Below are 23,379 nucleotides of genomic sequence, written 5' to 3'. Positions count from 1 at the left end.
CATTGACATTTTAGGTAGCGGTCTCACCTTGGAGGGAATAGACATGCAAAAATTCACCTCCGATTGGAGGAAGTCAATAACATATGATTGCTTGTCTGTAGTCAGGAAGTGATATTTGTGCAGTGCATGGGAGAAAATTTTTGTAAGAATGTATTATTCGGAGGTTTACAGTAATCTTGGAGTGCTGAAAATTTCCAAGTATGTGCATTTCAGTGCGAGTTCCTTCTCTAATCACGATAGCCTTGGGAGGGTTGATCTGAATTCCTCTCAAGTCTATCATGATTAGAGAAAGAACTCGCACTGAAATGCATATACTTGGAAATTTTCTGCATACTTGCCGGAAGTGCAAGTTTCGATGTATAGCATACTCTGTAATTTTAGTAAATGATGAAATGAACTTTATACTGTCTCGCAATATTTTCAGTTTGTCTCGATATCCTCAATGATGCAACCACTGTAGGGCACTTCCTACTCTTTTTTACTGCAATGGGGTGATTTTTAAAAGGAGGTTAGAGATGTTTGTGTTTTCTCTACGCCATGTTTGGAAACTATGGGTTCATGCCAAACTGCAACAGGGGAAACTGGGTGAGTATTATGTGGAAAATATTAAAATTGAAACCTGTATGATCATTTTGCTCATTCTTCTAATGCACCCAAGATTTGAAATGATTTTAAATGTAATCCAAGCTTTCACCTTGGATTTCAAATCCCTTGGATTTGAAAGCCCCCAATTACCTTATGGTGCGAAACATATTAGGAGATTTGAAATCCCCTCAAAACCCCCTAAATTCATGGTGCAAAAAAAACCCCTGATGGCATTTATATATATTTGAGACATTGGAGAAGTATAAAAAAAACAATTCTTATTTAGCGATTTGACTATCTATTGCAAGAGTGAAAATAAACTAATCACCTACTCTTTTTTTTTTTTTTTTAATCTTTAGATTTTCACCCATCATAATCCGCTAATAACTTGGGCCCATAGGGAAGTATAAATTCAGTCAAAAGATCCAAATATTGCAAAAACTAGAACCCAGCTCAGACTGGATTGTAAAACAAAAACAGGAAGGAACAACCACTAAACAATTCTAAAACTCAAAATACATCTCACCAGGCCAATCTAACATGGTTAACTGAAAAAAGAAGAGAAGAAAAAGCACTCAACGCTTCTTGGAGACACCAACAATCTTTCCTCTGCGGCCTATTATTTTGGTGTGCTGACCACGAACATGGAGACCCCAGTAGTGCCTCAAACCATGATGGTTCCTGATCTTCTTCAATCGCTCCAAATCATCTCTCAACTTCCTATCTAGTGCATTTGAGACAACCTGAGAATACCTCCCATCCTTGTAATCCTTCTTCCTGTTCAAAAACCAGTCTGGAATTTTGAACTGGTGGGGGTTGGCAACAATCACCATGAGGTTCTCTAGTTCTACCACAGATAATTCACCAGCCCTCTTAAACAATCACAAGCATGCATTCCTATAATTTGTCAATTGTATACGAACCTCTAGATTTCTTGACACCCAATACATGTCCCCATCACTTTCAACAACACATCTAATAGGTCTTAAGTACAAAATATACCTATCAATGCAATGTGCTTATTGGAACGAACATTTCGAACATCATTCAAAGCATTGCTCAGAAGATCCATCAAAATGTTCTTTAAAGACACCTCCATAAACAAACTAACCCAAACATTTAAAAAAAAAAAAAAAAAAAAAAACACCAACAAAAAGGTACATGAATAAATTTCAAAAAAAAATACACCAAAAAAATAGACAAAAAAAATAGCAAAATTTGCAAACGTTGATATGATCTACATATCATCGATTTTATCGACATAAGTCGTAGATAATATCGACACATGGTCGATAATATCGAATATGGATGACAACAGTCCAGCAAGCTTTGCTGAAATTGCAGTGTATATCGATATATCGACAAGTGGTCGATATATCGATAGCAGATGAAATGTTGATATATCGACATATTGTGGATAATATCAAATTATGTCCTCATTTGTCCAGCAACCAAACCCAAAAATTCTATATTTAATCGATATATCAACCACCTATCGATATATCGATAGCAGATGACATGTCGATATATCGACATCTTGTGGATAATATCGAATTATGTCCTCATTTGTCCAGCGACGAAACCCAAAAAATTCATATTTAATCGATATATCGACAACATGTCGATATATCGATGGCAGATGACATGTTGACATATCTACATCTTGTGGATAATATCGAATTATGTCCTCATTTGTCCAGCGACCAAACACAAAAATTTCATATTTAATCGATATATCGAGAATTTATATATCATATCGACATACGTGACGATACATCAACAATATGTCGATATATCTACGAATTTACCAACCAGAAATGTACGGTCGATGTTATTGACATATCGTGGATATGATCTACGTAAGTTGTAGATATAATCGACATATCACAAAAATAATCGACATAAGTTGTCAATAATATCGACGAGGTATCGATAATATCGAATCTGAAGTGCAAATTTGCAGCGAACTTTTGATCATTTTCATAATATGTCGATATATCGACAGGTTGTCGATATATCTATTATAGATTTTTCGTCACTTATCGATATATCGACTTACGTCTGAATGTATCCAGTAAGAAAACTCCAAGAATTCCATTTTAACTCGATATATCGACATGTTCTAGATAATATCAACAGCATATTGGCGATATATCGACTAGTGGTTGATAATATCGATTACAGAACTGAACTCTCCAGTGGTCTGTCCGTCGAAATTTCGATATTGTCGATATATCGACAACTTGTTGATATAATCGACAATGATCGATTTAAAAAAAAAAAAAACAGCATTAACTGCTTTCACCAACCATCATTTATTTCTCTCAAATTCCTTTTTTAGAATCCTTCTTCCAAAACATTCGATCCACTTCATATCAACCGGATTTCTCCACATTAGCAACGGGGCTCTTCAAGGGATTTCTTTTTTGACGATCTCGGTATGTTTGTCTTCATTACAATCGATATGAAATGCTATGTCAGTGTTTTATAGGTTCTTGAAGTACTGATGGTGGATAAGTTCTTGATCTTCTTGTTAAACATTACTAATTTGGGAAACGTGCTATACAATATATATGATGGTCATGTCCCCACCATTTTTGAAATGGTGGTGAAGTTTCATTGGAGTCTATCTTATTCATCATTCCTATATAGAGATGCCCCAGTTACAAATCTATGAGCCTATGATGATGGTCTTTGGTTTAAGAACAGAGGAATGTAGTCTAACCTGCGTTTGTCGTTGTAAGTTATGTGAAGAAAATCCTGAAATAAAGGGAAAAAAATCATTGCTGTTGTTGGGTGTTTTATGTTAGACCAAATATCTGAAATTTGTGTGAACTGTGATACCGACGCTATCAAGATTGCAAACACTGATCATACGATTTGGGGAGCAATGACTTGACTATGTGTCCCCGGATTACCTTAATTGCCTTGGCCGGCAAATGAACAGTTTGACAACAGTAGAGGCACAGATCTTCATTGGGGTGATAGGATGTGAATGTTGAATATGTACCATTCTTTTATTCTAACAATCTGTTTTTCTCGTATATGTTATGTCAATCTATATGCATATGTTGACATAAAAACATTTTCCCTTTATTTTCCCACCGTTGTCTTCTTTTATTACAATTTGAATGTATTGAATGATATTGTTTACTTGAATTGTTTCTACTTTTTCATGTCTCAAGTAATATGGGTGGTGAGTGACCCATTAGTACTGTCGATCACTGGCTATGGGAGCAGGTGACCCATAAACATCACTGCTTTTATTTTTAACTCCTGGTGATCCATCATTGCTTTGTTGTGTTTTAAAATTCACCAAGTGTTGTTGATTTGTTGCTTTCGAAGGGACTAATTTAGTTGAAGGGTGTGATGGAAAGTAGCACTTGACTGTTGCAAGGATCCATGTGAAGCAATAACGGAAGTGTTTTGTAGATATGCCAATCTCGTGGACGAGGGATTAGCCATACCTTCCTTGTCATTGAGGATTCTTTCCTTCCACTGTGATGTGTTTTCCTTCCTTTAATGAGAAATTTCTCAATTGAAAAGAAAATCTTTTAATGTTTCTTTTGTAAGAGTATAGTTGTGACCAAATTTCATGCATATGAACCACTTACTGATTTTGAGTAAATTTTGAACAAAGGGAACATTCTCACACATAATATCAATAGATTTCCTTCAGATGGTTTTATCACCTTAATTACCTTAATTGACTTATTTTATCATATCTCTTAATGGTTGCAACAGGCACTATCATCGCAACATTCATAATGCCTAAGGATAAAGGAAAAAATGCTATGGTTGGAGAGTCATCCAGGGGAGATCGTACAAAACTCCGTACAAGACGTACATCGGAATGGGCAGAGAACGGACTTCCCCGTCCGAATCGCCGGTTAGGCGAGCTCGTACTCAAAGGAGTACTCCAATTCAGGATCCCCCTTCACTAATACAACCAGAACAATTGATCCCAGAGGTTCCTCCTCCCCCTGCGAATATGCACGATAAATATCACGTCCGAAAAAAATCATTTATGAAAAGAAGGTCGATCGAGCGTGCATCCAGCAATTTGGGATTCCACAGATTTTGGAGAAAGTTGGGTGGAGTAAACTATTAGATTTTGGAGGGACAGTTAGAAATGAGCAAGTGATCATATTTCTATCATACTGTCACTCGCCAGTAATACATCCTGCTTCATTTCAGGTGACCATTGGAGAGACCACCACCACCATTAATACTAGGGTAGTTGCACAACTTTTAGCGATTCTAGCCATAGGTCGAGGCTTAACGGATCACAACATTGATGACCCAGCTGTGCGGATAGAAATGACGAAGTATGTTTGTAATGGACAGAATGTTCCATGGCATAAGAGTAATGCACTGAGAGCGACGCACCTGGAAGACAAGTACAAGGTGCTACACAGTATCTTCACCTGGAATGTATATCCGAGGGACTCGAACAAGTCTGACATTACTTCGTATATGTTAGATATTCTATACAGCATCTGTCATGGTATTCCTCTGTGTCTACCCACCATCATTACTCAAATAATTGCCGACAGCATAGTGACCACCAGAAGGGATGCCATTCCATTCCCATACCTATTATGCTTACTCTCCCATCATGTTGGCCTGATGCCCACCATTGACCGACCCAGACCCGTGAAAATGTTTACACAAAACAACATTAAGCGCATGAAACTGGGGTTGAAAGGGGCATTGACATCAGTAAGGCGCAATGAAGATTTTATAGGAGAGACAGAAGCAGAGGCAGTGGGGACAGATGCTGCAGAGACGGACGCGGCTGAGACAGAGGCAGCCGACACTGACCATCCTACGGAGGGAGAGCAGTGTGAGGTGCCAAGACCCTCATAAGGTCATACCAGTCGAAGGATGCCATACCGCAACCACATGGCATATATTATTAGGCACATGGATGAGTAGGATAGACGAATGACACGACTAGAGCAGTTTTCTGAGGCCATTCAGAATAGTATCGACCGGGTCGAGCGTAAAATTGACAACCTTATTGCCATGATCACCTGCCGGCGTGATGATGTCGCTCCACGGGTTGCCGGTCCATCCAGCTAGACTGTATTTACTCATGTCTGTTGGCTTGTGCATCAAGTATCTTTTTGGGATGCCAAGCCTATCGGATATTATTGTCGAACTGTTTCTTTAAATAGTGGCGCTAGTTTTACTTTAACTGATGCAGGGGACTATGAATTCGGTGCCTAAACTTGGGGTACTTATTTTGATTATAGTATTTAGTGTTAGGTAAGTTTACTACAGCTTGCCATCTAAATTCTTTATTTGGTGAACTAATGAATTTGTTGTCTATGGCAATTTTATATGTTTTCTCATGATATGTGAACTTGCTGCCTTTGATGCCATTTGGATGCTTATTATCTTCTGGCTCTGATTGATTCCAGTCAGGTTTCAGATAGTTATCAATATCCATAATAAAGTGCATATATGACTTCTTCCCTGAATTTGGTAAAGATTCAACTTGTTCGTTTCCCTTACATATTATATATTTTTATTGTATAGAGAGAAATTTCAAATTTGAATCTTATCACAATAAGATTACTTGATACATACTATATCTCCTATTCGTGCTCTCAAGCTCTTATCAACAGTGACAAATTACCCATCCAAGAACCCTATTAACGAATCAGTTATAGGTTTTCTTGCTTTCGTGGTTTAGGAATGTCGATTATAGCATTTTATTCTCCATTAGTCAGTGGGCATATTTTCACTAATTACCCATCCAATAATATGCATAAAGATTCTGTACTGAATGATGCAATGTGGCATAGAGAGATGCTATTATGTTGTGCTTCGTGAAGTTCTATTAGGTGTTGCTCCACCACCACACCCATCGCTGACGTGTGTGCTGATTGGGACCGTTGATCTGGTCGGATGCCTTGCTGATGGGGCACTCGTGAGCTAATTTGAATCTGTCTTTGATAGCAATGGGTTAAGTGGTGAGATTCCTTCAACATGTTCTAACTTGAGAATCATGAAGATCAACTAGGAGCAATACATAACTTTCAATTGTATGTATCATACAAAGTATGAGGAGACACACTCACAGGTAAACCATATACATGATTTCTTCTTCATTGCTGATGACAAATTTTTTTAGATGGGTGGCTCAACCTATTCAGTTACTTTTTCCGTAAATATTTCAATGTGGACTGTGACTTAGGTCAGACAGACACATTTAGTTGCCCCTCTTGACACGCATTTTTCAATACTATATAGCATTCTCACAAAACATATATCAGAGGATATTGACTATAAGGTATGCATCATTACTTGGTCATAATTACCGAAATCAAATTTACTCCTCTTGCCAAGATTCTTCGATCCGCAACCTTTGGTTTATACCAGTTGAAGTTAATTGCAGGTTCTTGTCTTTTGTGCTACTGCGATGGTCACAAGACTGGTTGCTAACCTTCTTTCCGAGTTGAATCTGAAGGTGTGGGAGATCCATTCTAGAAAGCTGCAGAGCTATAGAACCAGGGTTGGAGATGAGTTCCGGAAGTCAAAAGGTCTTATTCTTGTAACTTCTGATGTATCTGCACACGGCGTTGATTATCCAGATGTCACCCTTATTATGCAGGTAATATAGTGGATAATTTCTTTTTACAATATAAGGGGGCATTTTGGAATGCATGTATAGATAGGGCTGACAGTTGGTGCATTTTTACACGATATGTTATACATGAAGATCAACTAGGAGCAATATATAACTTTCAATTGTATGTATCATACAAAGTATATAAATTACATAAATTACACGATATGCTATACACCGGGTATTGGAAACTTGCACGACTGGCGATTATGCCCAGTTTGTTTACATCGCCCACACTTTACTGTTTTCAATTACTCTCCACGCGATGAAATTCTAAGCTTTTTGGATCTTCCAGCTGACCTTCTCTATCTTGGGGGGTTTAATCTGGGCACAATACTCCTTTATCCCCGCTGAAATTTTTCACTCGCTATTGTCGCGTACTGGATACACCGATTCACTATACGTGGCCAGGTAATTATGCGCCGTGTAGAATGGGGAGCAGTATAAGTAGTGATCCAAATTGTAGTTTATGCAGGCTGACAGGACATGCATGCAAGGGTACCCCTTCACGCCAAACTCACGACATGTACATGAAAACTCACTGAGCTTCACCGTATCGTTATAATCTCCAACGACATAGTACTCATCTCGAGAAATAGCATGGCAACGAACATCTCACGCCTTCTGCACGATATCCTTTAACTGTTTCTCCACCCATGATGTCAATGGACCACAAATGATGCTGTAGATTCTTGTCTCTTGTAAAACAATTCTTGTATCTTCAATATTACAGCCTTTATCAATTTCGTAACGGGATATTCGCGTGCTTCTTTAAAAAGGGCATTAACGCACTCAGAAATGTTTGTCGTGACCAAGTTAAATCTTCTTCCTGGAAAGTGCAAAGATGCCCATCTCTCATACCCAATTTCTGCCAGCCATGCATGTACTGGGGGATTGGCGATTTCGATATGATGCATTATTTTTTCAAATTCGGCCCTCCTGCAATCTTCACAGCCATCCAGTAATACATCTCCAATGACTTGTCCTTAAAAGTGTTCACCAAGTTTCTATAGATGTGGTACACACAATACCCATGGATTGCAGGCGGGAAGACTTGGGGAACCTCTTTCATTAGACTTTTATGTCGGTCGGATATAATGACAAGACCCTCCACAGACCCTAACACATTGTTAAGGTGGGTAAGGAACCAATTCCAACTGATGTTGTTCTCTGATTCCCCGATGCCAAACGCAAGTAGAAATATATGATTGTCCCCATCTAAGGCCGTGGCGATGAATAGCACACCCTTGTATTTACCCTTTAAGTGTGTCCCGTCAATAGCCAATACCCTCCGTAATGATTTCTGAAAACTTCGAATGCATTATCCGAGAGCTAGAAAACATCTCTCGAACCTCCAAGTCTGTTGATTTACAGAAACGGCAGTAATTGTCCCTGGGTTGGCCCTCCTCAACTCATGCAAATACAAAGGGAGTTTATTGTAGGAGTCTTCGTAAGACCCCATCATGTGATTCATTGCAAGCTCCTTAGCTTTCCATGCCTTCCAATAACTAATACGAATATTATATTTCTCTTGCATGATAAAGATAATGTCACGTGACATCAACCCTAGGCGTTGTTTAATGCGGCTAATAACCAGATCACACGCTAGCTTATTGCTGGCTTGCTGGTGATCGCTCTTCTTCCATGCCATGCCGCACGTGTATTTTTATGTATAAGTCCGTATTTTGAATATACCTGTGTCACTCACCCAAGATGCATGAACCCTCCATTCGCATGCATCTTCGAAGCACACCACGATAAATCTTATCGAATTTGAGTATAGTAATCTATACTGAAAATTATTCTGAATTGCAAATTGACTCAAAACATACTAGCACCGACTCTTGTCCTTAAACGTTTGCCCGTCAGTTATATCGGTCGGTTCACATAACAAATTAGTATATTCCTGCATTTTTGCATTGGCGAGTGCATCATCATCAAATGGCGCGAGAACTTGACGAGTCATGAGGTTTGATGTTTTGGGGAGGTCTCGAAGTGGAATGACGCTTACACGCACAGATGGGATGGTAGATGATGATGGCAGATCTGCTATTGATGCTAATGGCAGTGTGTTGTATTCATAATTACTATTAATGTCAACTGCACCACTGACTTGCCTAGTCACGAAGTTTACTGTTTGCGGCGGCTCGGGTAATTGATCATTGCTTACTACCATTTGTAATGGAGAAGGATTATATTTGAATTCCACGCCATACTCCTCAGCCACACTGTCCACATATGTTGTGGTATTGATGTGTTGGATTGTTTCGATGACAAACAGGATGAATTTTTCCGAATGCTCAAACTGGTAAGACAAGAACTCTTTGACGTCGTCGTTGTCTTCAATTTCGATTGGAGGCATTGATTTGTTAGTGCAAGGATTTAATACTTTCATCTTGATATCACAATCTTCTGGTCTGCTCTTAATAATCTTGTAAATTCTAGATCGAAGCTCCTCGTACGTAGTCTCGAGACGTAGCGTCATTTGTTTTAATGTTCCACCCGTGTACGAGTATCGCTTGTTTTCAAATTCTAACTCCCCGCCAAAAGAGCACATGATTCTTGCAGCCATTATCTGAAAACCAATACAATGACACATTATCAGTGAATCGAAAATCAATGGAACCATGCCATATGACAAAACTTGATTAAATAATAAAGGACCTTCGTTGTTAACGAACAGTTTCAAGTGGTGCTTGTTTATTTTTGTGACACTATCTATCATGCCATTGAGCGAGGGAAGCATTATCAGTTTGAGCAGGGCACACATGAAATTCAGCAGGACAACCTGAAAATTAAGCGGGTCAAAATAGAAATTCAGTGGGGTAAATAAGAAATTCAGCGGTAGTAACATGAAAATGAGTGGGGCAAACTAGGAAACGAGCAGGGCAAACATGAAATTGAGCGAGGCAAACTAGGAAATGAGCAGGGTAAGCATGAAATTGAGCGGGGCAAACTAGGAAATGAGCAGGGCAAACATGAAATTAAGCAGGGCAAACTAGGAAATGAGCGGGGCAAGCATGAAATTGAGCGGGGCAAACTAGGAAATGAGCGAGGCAAGCATGAAATTGAGTAGGGCAAACTAGCAAATGAGCGGGGCAAGCATGAAATTGAGCAGGGTAAACTAGGAAATGAGCGGGGCAAGCATGAAAAAAAGCGGGGCAAACATAAAATTCAGCGGAAAAATCCGACACATTTGCGTGGCAAGCATGAAATCGAATGGTGCAAACTGAAAATTGAGCAGGACAAACTATAAATTCAGCTATGCAACCAAGCATTAAATCGAGAGCGCATAGCATGATATTGAGCTGGGCATATGATAAATCGAGCGAGCATATCATGATATTGATGTGGGCAAATAATATTTTGAGCGAGCATAGCGTGATATTGAGTTGGCCAAACATTTATTCGAGCAAGCATAACATGATATTGAGCAGGGCAAACATTAAATTGAGCGAGCATTGCATGGATCTTGAATGGGCAAACTGTAAATTGAGCGAGCATAGGATAATATTGAGCTAGGCAAATAGTAGATTGAGCAATCCTAGCATTATATTTATCGAGGTAAACATTAAATTGACCTTATCTACCATGAAATTAAGCTGGGCAAACATTAAATTGAGCGATCCTAGCATGAAATTTATCGCGGCAAACATTAAATTGACCTTATCTACCATGAAATTAAGCTAGGCAAACATTAAATTGAGCGATCCTAGTATGAAATTTATCATGGCAAACATTAAATTGACCTTATATACCATGAAATTAAGCTGGGCAAACATTAAATTGAGCGATCCTAGTATGATATTTATGAGACAAAAATTGAATTGACCTTATCTACCATGAAATTAAGCTGGGCAAACATTAAATTGAGCGATCCTAGCATGAAATTGAGCAGGGTAAACATGGAATTTAGCAAGCGTAGCATCAGATCAAGTGAGCCCTAACATAGAATTGAGTGAGCTTCAAATTGAATTGAGCGAGTTTGACATGGATTCAATCAATCAACACATAAACTTAACTAAGCCTAACGCATGAAATCGACTAAGCCTAACATATGGAATTGACTAAACTTTGCATGCAATGCCATTGTACGAGTGTAGCTTTTTTTTTCAAGATCTATACCTCCGATTGCTGCGGTAAAGAGGTGTTTTCAAGTGAGGGAATATTTTGAAAATTTTCAAGGAGATGTAACCAGTTCGTTGGATTTCACGTAACCCTAGCCAAGATGAAATATGAAAAATGTAGAATAATGATATCTAGATAGATATCTAGGTGCTTCACAGAAATTTGGGTAAGGAAAATGAGAAAAAAAAACCCCTTCGTACTTCTGTTCTTTGTTGGAAGTGCAGGGGAGGCATCTGTTTTTTTCGTCGGGGAGTGAAAGCAAACGCTGAAAAGCAGCACCAGTGAAAAGAGCAGCAAAAAGGAGGGGTATTTTCGTCCCAACACTCGTCATCCGCACGTGCAGGTCTAAGTTGCAAAAGAAGGTTTGTCTTCTACCATAAAACCAGCTGGCTAAAAGGCGGGGTCCACAGGCCTAAATTTCTCTCCTCTCCTCTCCTCACCTCGTGCGAATTGCTGATATTCTGGCAGAGTAAGATGGTTGATACGCAGGCACTCAGAAATTATACACTGGACATGAATTAACAAAAGAAACTGACTAATTTGCAGAAGCCTCTTTATCTAACTCATGGACCCAAAATCGGATTGGTTGAATAATCCTAACCTCTGATTCTCTGACACTTGTTTCTTGAAACGTAACCGTTGGATTTTTTCATTCCCAGCCGTCCAATAAATGTCAACCAATCCGACATTCAGACAATCAAATAAGTATAATCTAAACTTATCCATACATGAAAACGTGGACTCGTAAGTTGGATAGTTTACTCTCAATTAACCATATGCCATATACGCAATTTCTACGTGACTGTGTATCATCCATCATGCTTAGCAGAGTATCCAAATTTTCCTTCGGATTATATGATACACACCAGCGCATGGTGCTTGATATACAGGCACTTAGATATTATATACGTGGCATATGGAAACTGAATTAAACCGATCAGATTGTGCAATCCACTACATATAATTTAATATATAAAAATTCGATTGTTTGAGTAATCCCACCATGTGATTCATGGACACTTGTTTGTTGAAACAAGACCATTGGATATTTTTCATTTTTAACATCCTAATAAATGTCTACCTACATATAGTCAGATAATCTCATACGATATTTTAGGTACACGATACATCTATACCAGTAATAATAGTTTTGGAAGTTTAATTTGACATAAATATATGCCACGTGTATGATTTATAAGTGCCTGACTATCATCCATCACAACTTCCAGAGTATCAAAGTTTTTCATTTCAGTATTTCTCTCAACGAGGGGTATTTTTGTCATATTATATCTGGACACGAGAGTCTTAAAATATCAGAAAGAGAGAGAGAGAGGGAGAGAGCAGTTCGTGTCCGATCCGATCCCGATTCGCTTGCGCTCTCTCTCGTAATAGCAGAGAGAGGAAGAGAGGGAGAGATGGCAGCGAGGAGACCGGAGGATGAATACGATTACCTGTTTAAGGTGGTATTAATCGGCGATTCGGGGGTTGGGAAGTCGAACCTGCTGTCCCGATTTACGAGGAATGTGTTCTGCTTGGAATCCAAATCCACCATCGGCGTCGAATTCGCTACCCGTACCCTTCAGGTCTCTCTCCGCTTTTCCCTTTTTCTTCTCTTTTTTTTTTTTTTTTTCGAATCTGAAATGGTTTCTTTCACTGAGTTTAGATTTTGCAATTTTGAACTTTGATTACATTCTTTCTTTTCTTATCTTTTTTAAAGCTTGAATTCGGTGTGAATGGGGTGCTTTTAATTTTTAATTTTTAATTTTTTTTCAAATTTGATCTTAATTGATGTGTTTTTATGATATTGAGATCTGACACATTTCTTTGATTTCGAGGAATTTTGATGGAGTTTCTTTTAAGCTTACATCTCTGTTCTAACTGTTACATTGTCTATATCTTTCCAAATTTCGGGTATTTCTGTTCCGTCGATTTCATCAATGTGCATGATCATATGCCTTTCTCCGCTTCTGAATCATGGTTGTTGATTTGATGTGATCAGCCACGATTGCATGCTGATCTGAAATGGTCTCTCCTATGGCATTTCCTCTCATGAGTCTTACAGTGTACAGATTCTCCTCATGTCTTATGAGGAATTCTATTCCCCCAGATGCACAAGTGCTCATGTGATGGTCTCCAGTGGTCATGTCCAAAACATCAGGCCAATGCTGTCATCAAGTGGGCTGCTATCAATTCTCTAACCATCCATTTCTTCATGCATGTGTGGCCCACCTGATGAATAGACTAGCTGGATTTTTGGGTAATGCAACTAGAACAAAATTAAGGGCGTGTTTGGAAACATGGATTCCAGCTTAATGTATTTGAAAAGCGCAATGATTAATTCCCTTTGTTGTCGGAGGAATACATCTGCATTTGACCGACGATTACCTTGTTTGTTTTCGTGTTCTAAGTCATAGTATTCAACCCTGGCAGCCTAATTTTGCTGTTTGTTTTGCGTTTGGAACATACTGTCATATGCTTCCAAAAAGTTATGGTGGTCTGCGGTGCCTTACAACCGCAATGTAATTACAATGTTTGGAATTCACTATGAAATTGGCAATTACCACTGCCTTACACAAATTCACGGTGCAATTTAATTATGAATTCAACCATCTGAACTGACATAAAGACATCCACAATGCACATAATCATTTCTATTACATATACATCTAAATTCTAATTGACATCCACCCACGTTATAGGTGAGTCGAATCACACAAACTGTTTACGTAACATTTAAAAGGAGTATGATGTATTGCAAGTGAGTTTGAACCATACCAATACAAAAAAAAAAAAAAAAAAAAAAAAAAAACACACTTTCATTGCATAGCAAGACATCATATTATGAAGCAAATGTAGTTTTTCGGGATGTTTAAACTAATCGACTTCAAAACAAGCCCTTAATACAGAACATCCCTCAACTAACCCAACCAAAAAATGAAACCCCCCACAAAACTCATACATAGTATTTATGAACATGATTCAATTGTGAACAACAAAGTAGATCAACATAACCATAACAAAGAGATCAACTAACATGCCAGGTAAATCATGCACATCCCTCGGGTGATCTGATGGGCAGGGTTGGGGTACTTCATGAGCAGCAACAGGATGTGGAGAGACCATGGGTGTGGCACAAGTGGGCTTTGCACAGGCTTCATCCAACATAGGTGCACCCACACATGGAATAGCACACGTGCCATTGAAGGCATACCGGGCAATCAAAGCTTCTTCATGCGACTAGTAGGATCAGAATCTACATCCACTATACTGCTCTACTTGTTCCTGACACCGACACTCCTCCCAGTCATGGTAGATATCTGAGCGTCAGCCAACAAAAACGACGTAGACTCTGGACATGACAAAATGCATTAGGATTAGAAAAATAATTAGCATAAGTAAACACAATATGGCAAGAGGTTGGAGGTGTCACATATTTTCTTTTCCCTTTGAAAGATGATAATTTTATTAAAAAAGCACTGAAAAGTCGGCAAAGAATACAAAAGATACAACAACAACCAACCTACCCACCAAATTACATAGAAAAGAAGCACTCTTCTTCCCCACTATTATAGCAGCCCTATTCCAGAATTATAGGTGAGATATAGTGACGTAGGACCGATGCATAAACCAAGTAACATGTGAGGTCAAATAGTGGAATTAAGACAATTAACAAAAAAACACAAGTATTGCCATAATCATCACGAATCCCATGAAAATCAAAAGAACATCATGCATAATCCTAGCCTAAATTACCAACATTGTAACACAAGATCATTAATCTAATGGATGCAGGAACATCCAATTAGCATAGGGTATAGTCTATTTCAAAGTAAACAAACCTAATACAACTTAGGGTAAAAATTAGGGTTTAGGTAATTTGGGAAAGTAGAAAAATTATGGATTTTAGGTTTAGGGTTAGGGTATTGAGAATGGAAGAAATGAGTTTTGATATAAGGATGATGGAAAGCCAAAAGGGGTGAGGTGTGACCGTACAGCCAACCCGAAGGATTCACACGTGGCCGTACGGTCACACATGTGGCGTGGGATGGATGCGTTATGTCGGTTAGGGTTTGGAATTGTTGAAAGATAAAGGAAACATGTGTTTATGAAATGATGAAGGCTTAGAATGGAGAATCGAAGAATTCGAAGAAAATACCTTGATAGAGGAGAAGAGAGAAGATGATGTGAAGATAAAATGAGACTTTGCACCTCCGTTGATGAAGATTAGCCTCGCACCAATCTCCCTTCTAAATCTCATGAAAGTATCTTCAAATTGCATGAAGATATAATAAGAAAGCAAGAGCTTTTTTTCTCTCTCTGTTTTTTTTTTTAATTATTTTTTTTTTTAATCACAAAATCCAATGGAGAAGGTCACACCCCCACCCTCTTTTATAGCTTCAAGAAAGTTCAAAAATTGCAATAAACACATTGTTTTGTGAATTTTGACGAAAATAACCTTAGTTTAACTAAAAGCAACTAAAAATACTCATAATAGCGTCCAAACATGACATAAACAAAACTAAATCCTATAAGCTGATAATAGCCGAGAAAAACTAGTGTGGACGATCCACAGTTAATGGCCTGATCATGTGATCCAATGGCCCGATCGTTACATCCCTCCGATCTAAAGGTCTGAATCACTTCATAAAGCAGCCCATGCACATCTTCTCAGTGTGGGGTCTTCCAGATGCTCACACATGCACATGGGGTCTTTAGCACGAACACGGATACTCGCCCAGCCACAAGGAAATTGGTGTGGCCTGCCTCCTCCTCTGATACGTATGCAATGGTGTACGTGAAGTGATGTCCTCATCACATAGATAGCTTTTTTTATAGTACTTCATAGAAGTCATCAACAACACATACCGAGCATATAACAATATATATGAACTATATACATGATGCATGCAGTTCATGGAATCCAATCATATACATGGGGATCTACTATTGAGTCGGAGTAAACCATCTCTTTGAAAATGTTCCACAATCTTTAATCAAACTTCGAAGGTGGTGTATGAGGGTTTATGTAGACAATATTATGAATGGGCAAGTATGCATCAATTGCCATTTGTAATTATACATGTGAATGGATCGTAACATGTGTCAATGACATGCACATACTTCAACCATTGTCCCCACTTGTCATTCACATCAGTCTGGATCATAACATGTGTGCAAAGACATGCATGGGTAGAATGCACGGGGGGACAATAAACATGTCTGTATCATTGCATGCATAGCATGACATGCATGAAGATACCACACGCATCATGGATTGAAGAAGGAATGATGCACAAGATTATCTATACATAATCATAGATGCATGGGGAAACTACATTGCCATCTCGAATGCGTGGCTTTTGAAGCCTAGATTGTTTGATGAGGGGAGGATGAGCAATGCATAACCCATCTCTCATGAAGCCATACATATGGATGGTGTGGAACAGAAAGCAGTGGGGCTGATCTGTAATTCACATCTTGTATGGATTACGACATGCTTACCATGACATGCGTGATGAAATCAATTAGGAAGTCAATTGGAGAAGCAACTGCATAGATCAGGAGGTAGTGGGCCTTGCATGTCGTAGACAATGGCAGGATGATAATATGTTTGGCGTGACATACACTTGCAAATCTGACAGAAATTTGAATATAAAAGCAGCACAGTGGTTGATTTTCTCTATCTAACATCAGATGCATGTACAAAGGATGGTGAAATCTTCAAAGCATGGTAACTACGACCATGTCAAATGTATTGGGGAAGCTGAGTGGGGCATACCCCATACGTTGCGATGCCCCTTTTATCAATGTCTGGATCATGACACGGAGGGCTCCACATGTAAGAGAGATCAATCCATATAATCTACATGCATAGCATCACATGCATGCTGAAATCTCACATACTGGAAGTCTGTGTGCAAAATAGCAACCCTCCGCAAGCTTCCACCTTCATCCATCCCACTTTTTTAAAACAATATTGGCATGAGATAGTGTTATTGCATCAGACGTTATATGCAGTATGATAATACTGTGAAGATGAATGCATTGCAACAATATCTGTGTCCATGTTCTACAATCCTCCTTGTGGGGCGAAAGGTTACTCTAACCAGTTCATCCGGCTTGTAGTCCTCATAATCTCCTTTCGTCATCCTACTACCTTTCAGATGATTAACTCAGAGGGTAATCATTGGACTTACCCCTTCAGGGGTATCTGATGACCTCAAATCCTTGGTTACTGACAGCACAAGGCCCATTCCCACAAGACGAGGCTAGCCATTTAAGGCAATCTCCTCCCCTATATCACTGGAAGAAATAAGTACCAAAGTTTAAGGCCATTAGGGTTTGGTCCCTTCCTTACATCTACAACCCTCCTTGTGCGGGAGAGAAGAATGAGAAGATTATGGTTTGGCTACCATACCTGCTCTTTTTTTTCTTTTTTTTTTTTCCGCATGTGGATGGGAAACCTTCCTTCTTGATTGGACATTGTAGGCGAGATAGAAGAAGGCCACTCTTACTAGAGATGAATAGGAGATGAAGGGAACCGAGCTCTTGTTCTTTCTCATAGAGAGGCTTCAATGGAGGAGTTTGGAGTGTGACAGAGTAGCATATGCGGTATAAGAAAAGCAGCAAATGGCCTTTTCGTTTCAGCGAGAATGACATGCAATTCAGCTGTTGGATTGGCCTCTATTACAAGGCTTTATGTGTGTCGGATATGGTGTAGGAAGACAACGTTGAAAAGCCCTCTCTTTTCATCTTTTATCCAACCACGGTAAAAACTGCCATAATTGCGCATTTGCAACAGATTACACTGGAATCGGTTTTTCCAAACACGCCCAAAATTGAAACATTTGCTAGTGAGGGGAAATCACATTCCTATCTTTGTTTTGGAATTTCCTTCCCCTCCTATAGTTGAATGAGAAAATCTGCTATCCTATCAAGAAAAAAAGAAAAGAAAAGAAAAGAAAAGAAATTAATCACAAATTGAAATTGATGTACTACCTTAAAGCCTCAAATCATCCACATACATGGGTAGATAGAAGAATAAAAGACTGAGAACAAAGCTAAACGGTCCTCCAGCCCTTATGCTAGAGATCACCCAATCCCCTCACCAGTTCTACTGTAGGAAAACCTCTCAGAAAATTCTCATTGCAAGATTGCATCAGTGTTCCATATATAAGGCCATGAGGCCTTATTTATAAGCTTTCCCTGAATATGGCTATTTCTAATCTAACTGCAACTTGGACTTCTAAAATTACAAAGAAACCATTAAGGAAGCTAAATGAAAAAAGAAACTAAAATGAAGGACTCCTTGCAGGTGTGCTTAAGTGGATCCCACATGGGCCTCTTCTAGTTCTTGTGCATGTGTGGGATGGTGTGCAGATGCATCACTAGGCTATGGAGAAGTCACCCTGTGGCACCCCCCCCCCCCCCCCCTATAATGGCTTGTCTCTTGCAAACAGGATTTTGTGCTTTTAAACTCAAAGATAGGCTTCTGGAAATAGCATTTCTCGTCTTATTTTACAAACAAGCTGCTCCCATGTGTTTGTTTACCAAGTAATCATCTCCCAACCATTTTGAGTCAGCTTTAAGGATCCTATTTCTCCAATCATTCCTATCGAAGGCCCTCTCTTGGGTAAGTGAACAATCACTTACATCCCTTCTCACCAAATGAAGTTGCAAACAAAATTCCCATGTGGCATCCATCAAAGATCTTTACAGGGCCTATGCCCTACTCCCTTGCTCTCAATCTAAGCCCGATCCCCATCCTAAAGGATCTCATCCAGGTGCCTCATGTCAGTCATGGGATGCATCTAGCCTACTCAAACAACCTTACAAAAAATAACACCACAATCCAATCAGCTCTTCATATTGCCATAGCTACAGATTATCCCAATTTCCAATCATCTCCATCTTGGAGCAATCTTTGAAATCTTGTCTCAACTGTTTACATCTTGTTACTCTTCAGATGCCCAAAATCCCTAAAATCCCAGCTCCTTCCCTCGACTCCTTAACCATCTATCTTTTATTGCATTGGTTGACTTTGATCAACCTTGAGTTAGAAACTGACTTCACTGAGATAGCTGACTTATGTTTAATAGTGTAATGGTCATCAGGTATGTGTTCGGTGATTTATACTACTGCATACATCTCTGTTCTTGTGTTTATAATGCATTGGCCCAAAAAAAAAAAAGTGTTTATAATGAATCAATTGGCTAAATGAGTTGACCTGCTAGCTTGCCTGTTTGCAGAAATGTGGTGTGTTGGGATAAGTCAGGCCACTGGTGTTGTCAAGGTGGGTGTAAATGGACCCAGTAGTTTGTAAGTCTTATGAAAATTTTGGATATTCTCGGATAAGTCAGTTTTGTTGTGGTGGTTTGAAGATCTATTTGGCATTGTGCATTAGTTACTTCATGTGCCCATCAACCTTATTGCAGTTTGATTTCTTCTTCCCTGCATATGCAGCAGATCCTAACTTGTCTACTGAAGGGAGCAATGAAGTGGGCTTATGTCCTGTATTTTTGTTTTTGGAAAATTGAAGTTCTAAGGTTGAAACAAATTGCACAATTCATACTGTAAGGTTTAATTGGAACTCCTGTGGTTTGTGAAGAAACCTTCATCTTAAAAGCTGCATAAACCTTGACTTTGATCGCTTTAGCTAGGCAAAGTGTGGGTACTGGTTGCAGAGCGTTTATTGCACAGCAGTTTAATGGTCAAATGCCACACAGTAAATGTGAATAACAAATTCAACAGTGTCCCAATGTGGATCTTCTTGTAGAGTTTCTCATAGAATCAGGATCTTCTCATCTCATTTTTTGAGGCCATTCCACCATTGTGACAATGGAAATTTTCAAAGTTATTAAATGGATGAAAGGAAAAGGAGAGTTTCCTTAGACAATTGCAGCTCATTTATGCAGACCATGGGTATATGCGTGAGGCACATGTTAATTGATAGGATGATTCTTGGAAGGCAAACCATCTCACCTTCTTATAGGATAGCTAAGCTCACATGGTGGAAATTCTTCCACCATCCACTCCTCACACCACCTCTTCCAACAGGATGGCTAAGCTCACAGGTTGGGAACTCCCCCATTCAAGGTTTTGAATAATGGTATCAATGGGCGTATTGGCCGGGCCCAAAGAAGATAAAATACGGGCGTATCAGACTGTATCGGACCCAAATCGAACAATATAGGCCCATATTGGCTGATTTGTTTTTGGCACAAAAAGTCTTTTTTCTTTTTTGTTTTTAACATGTATTCATTGTTGTATCAGCCCATTCTTTGATCAGAATGTTGTCTATCAATTCGACCTACTGAAAGTCCACTAAATAGGTCCTAATTGAACAGAAATCAAGCTTGATTTGGTGGATTGAGACCCATTACATATGAATACAACAAAAAGAAGAAAAATGACAATAAGTGATGGTTAATCCTGCCGATATTTCCCAAAATGGTCCACTTCGATCCATCCAATCTCACTCAAATCTTGTGTTTTGATCCCCAAAATAGGCTTAGACCTAGTTTAGAATTAGTTTCTAAGCTTTATAGTTGAAATAAAGAATGGAAAAACAAGAGAAAATTGACCATAAAAGTTTTATTGGGGCCTTTATGGCCGGGCCATATTGGCCTATATACATCATATCATGTAACAGGGGTGATTGATACAGTTACAATACAGCTGTATCATGACAGATATTTAAAACCATGCTCCCATTGGGCCAACCACCCATCTGCCCCCCTTTCTTAGAAGATTTCTGTAGTCTTTCTTATGGTGAACAACTGAAGCAGATTAAATCTTGCATGTGCAACTTATTCAAGCAATTAAACTGCATGGTTGTGTTTTTCAACATTGTTGATGTATGTAACTTTCAAATGCCTCGACATGTTTCAAGATGCGAGTTTTAAAGTATTCTCTCAATCGTTGACAAGGTCAGTTCTAACCCTTCAAGGACTGCTTCTGCAAGTAGAGCATGCTGGACTTTCAGACTGGCATGGGGTGACAAGTTCTATCCAGATTGGACAAAGACACCTATGATAGTATTGGGATACATTTCATGATTCCCAGTATTCACACCAATATGTTAAAGAAAGCATACTAATATCTAAATATAACCCATGAATAAGTGTAAATAAGCGTACCTAAAGAGTAAGTGCTAAAAGAAAGTGTACAGAAGGCTCCAGCAATGCCAACTATTCCCATATTAATGCATGTCAACACAGCTAGGTTGAGCCTATTTGTAGGGTATTGTATGCTTAGATTTGACTGCTGTGGCTGAGGGACTTGAGCCTGAATTGGTGACGGTTGGTATTGAAGTTGACAAGGAGTTGTACTTGGATTAAGTTGCATAGGACCTTGTTGCACTTTATGTGACAACCAGTAATTGAATGGTATTTCTCCATATGTGATTATAGATGGCCGCAAGATAAATGCACGTGCTATTGGGGTTAGAGTTCATTTGAAAACAATTTCGGAATTCACGGGACATATTTGTATCATGGATAATCATTTTTCAGGGGAACTACAGCTGACTTTTAAGTTAGAATTTTAAAACAGCATGGAAAGCAACTCTACATGACATTACCTTTTGGATAGGCTGCCAGCTGACTTTAAGTTATAGAGTTTTATCCCTACTTGAAAAATCATTTTGGATTTCATAGACCAAATTTCATCTCTTTAATATACTTATGCTTAAATGAAAATGCTCTATGATTATTATGTCTTTGTATGCAAATAATTTTGACATTTTAATACTATATTTAAATAAAAATAAAAAAATAAAAAAATAAAAATTGGGCCGACACAGGTCACTGGGGTTATTTCCAAACTTGGTTAATTTCTTTTTGCCCCTGATAGAGTGAAATGGTGGAGCCGAATTTATGTAGCTGACCCCAATTTGTTGGGATAAGGCCTCAGATGATGATGATGTTTTCTATTTTTCAGGTCGAGGGAAGAACAGTCAAAGCACAGATATGGGACACCGCTGGTCAGGAGCGTTATAGAGCCATAACCAGCGCGTATTACAGGGGTGCACTCGGGGCTGTCCTAGTCTATGATGTGACAAAACCAACAACATTCGAGAACGTGTGCAGGTGGCTCAAGGAGCTGCGGGACCATGCCGACTCGAACATCGTGATCATGCTCATCGGGAACAAGACTGATCTCAAACACCTCCGTGGGGTCGCCACTGAGGATGCCCAGAGCTATGCCGAGAAGGAAGGATTGTCATTCATCGAGACCTCCGCACTCGAAGCCATCAATGTCGAGAAGGCTTTTCTGACTATCCTTGCAGAGATATATCGGATAATCAGTAAGAAGAATCTCTCTACAGAGGAGTCTGCCCCTGCCAGTATTAAAGAAGGGAAGACAATTGTCGTGGATGCATCCCCCATGAACACAAAGAAGCCTTGTTGCTCGACATAAGAGGCCACTGTAGTTCTATATGGGTTCCAATCCTGAGGTTTTAGCTTTGAAATGTGGTTATCTATTTGTCATCAGAGAGATCAGTTTAAGCATTGTGCCGGTGCTTGCAACAGGTATTTATTTTACCGTTCTTTTTTTGGATGTTAGTGTATTTGCTTCATTTTCTTAGAAATGGATCAATGAAAGTCAAATTTTCGAAAATTCTCAGAACCAGTAGTTTTTCTAAACTTATTTTGTTTGTTTGTTTGTTTTTTTTTTTTTTTTCCCTACTGTTGAGTTGTTTCTTAGTGCAAACATTTTTTACTTTGTCAGGCACTATTGTGCCATTCTTTCAGAGCATTGTTGAAAATTTCAAGTAGCAATTTATAAATAAAAAGACATTGAATTGAGAAAATTTTATCATGACTGGTGAAAATGGAGGAGTATATTTTCATGGTGAATCTGGTTATCGTCTGGTTAGCCTTTGTTTTGAGGTATAAAGGTCCAAGAGTTTGTATGGATAGATTGGGATTTTCTATTTGTACAAGTGTGGCCCATGGCTCAGCCATCCAAAGGGCCCCACCAGGGAAGGCCTATGCGCTATTGAGTGAATCCTAGCCCAATTTGAA

General features: G+C 39.0%; 2 protein-coding genes across 3 annotated transcripts; one reads left to right on the top strand and one right to left on the bottom strand.

The window, feature by feature from the left end:
* Positions 1 to 939: 939 nt before the first annotated feature.
* Positions 940 to 1,454, bottom strand: LOC131227788 (small ribosomal subunit protein uS13z/uS13y/uS13x-like). Its single transcript, XM_058223616.1, has one exon. It carries the CDS (start codon positions 1,416 to 1,418, stop codon positions 1,161 to 1,163), a length of 258 nt encoding a protein of 85 aa, XP_058079599.1. The 5' UTR covers positions 1,419 to 1,454; the 3' UTR covers positions 940 to 1,160.
* An 11,196-nt stretch (positions 1,455 to 12,650) lies between these two features.
* LOC131236729 (ras-related protein RABA2a-like) lies at positions 12,651 to 23,173 on the top strand. 2 transcript variants are annotated; one of them, XM_058234116.1, is made up of 3 exons: positions 12,794 to 12,933; positions 19,600 to 19,643; positions 22,292 to 23,173. In XM_058234116.1, exons 2-3 carry the CDS (start codon positions 19,602 to 19,604, stop codon positions 22,769 to 22,771), a joined length of 522 nt encoding a protein of 173 aa, XP_058090099.1. In that variant the 5' UTR covers positions 12,794 to 12,933; positions 19,600 to 19,601; the 3' UTR covers positions 22,772 to 23,173. The 2 variants fall into 2 exon arrangements, with proteins under 2 accessions (XP_058090098.1, XP_058090099.1); XM_058234115.1 differs by lacking the exon at positions 19,600 to 19,643 and having other exon boundaries at positions 12,651 to 12,933.
* The last annotated feature ends 206 nt before the right edge of the window (positions 23,174 to 23,379 follow it).

This window comes from Magnolia sinica, chromosome 2 (genome assembly GCF_029962835.1).
Source record: "Magnolia sinica isolate HGM2019 chromosome 2, MsV1, whole genome shotgun sequence".
NCBI classification, from domain to species: Eukaryota; Viridiplantae; Streptophyta; class Magnoliopsida; order Magnoliales; family Magnoliaceae; genus Magnolia; species Magnolia sinica.
This window is presented reverse-complemented; position numbering and strand designations above follow the sequence as displayed.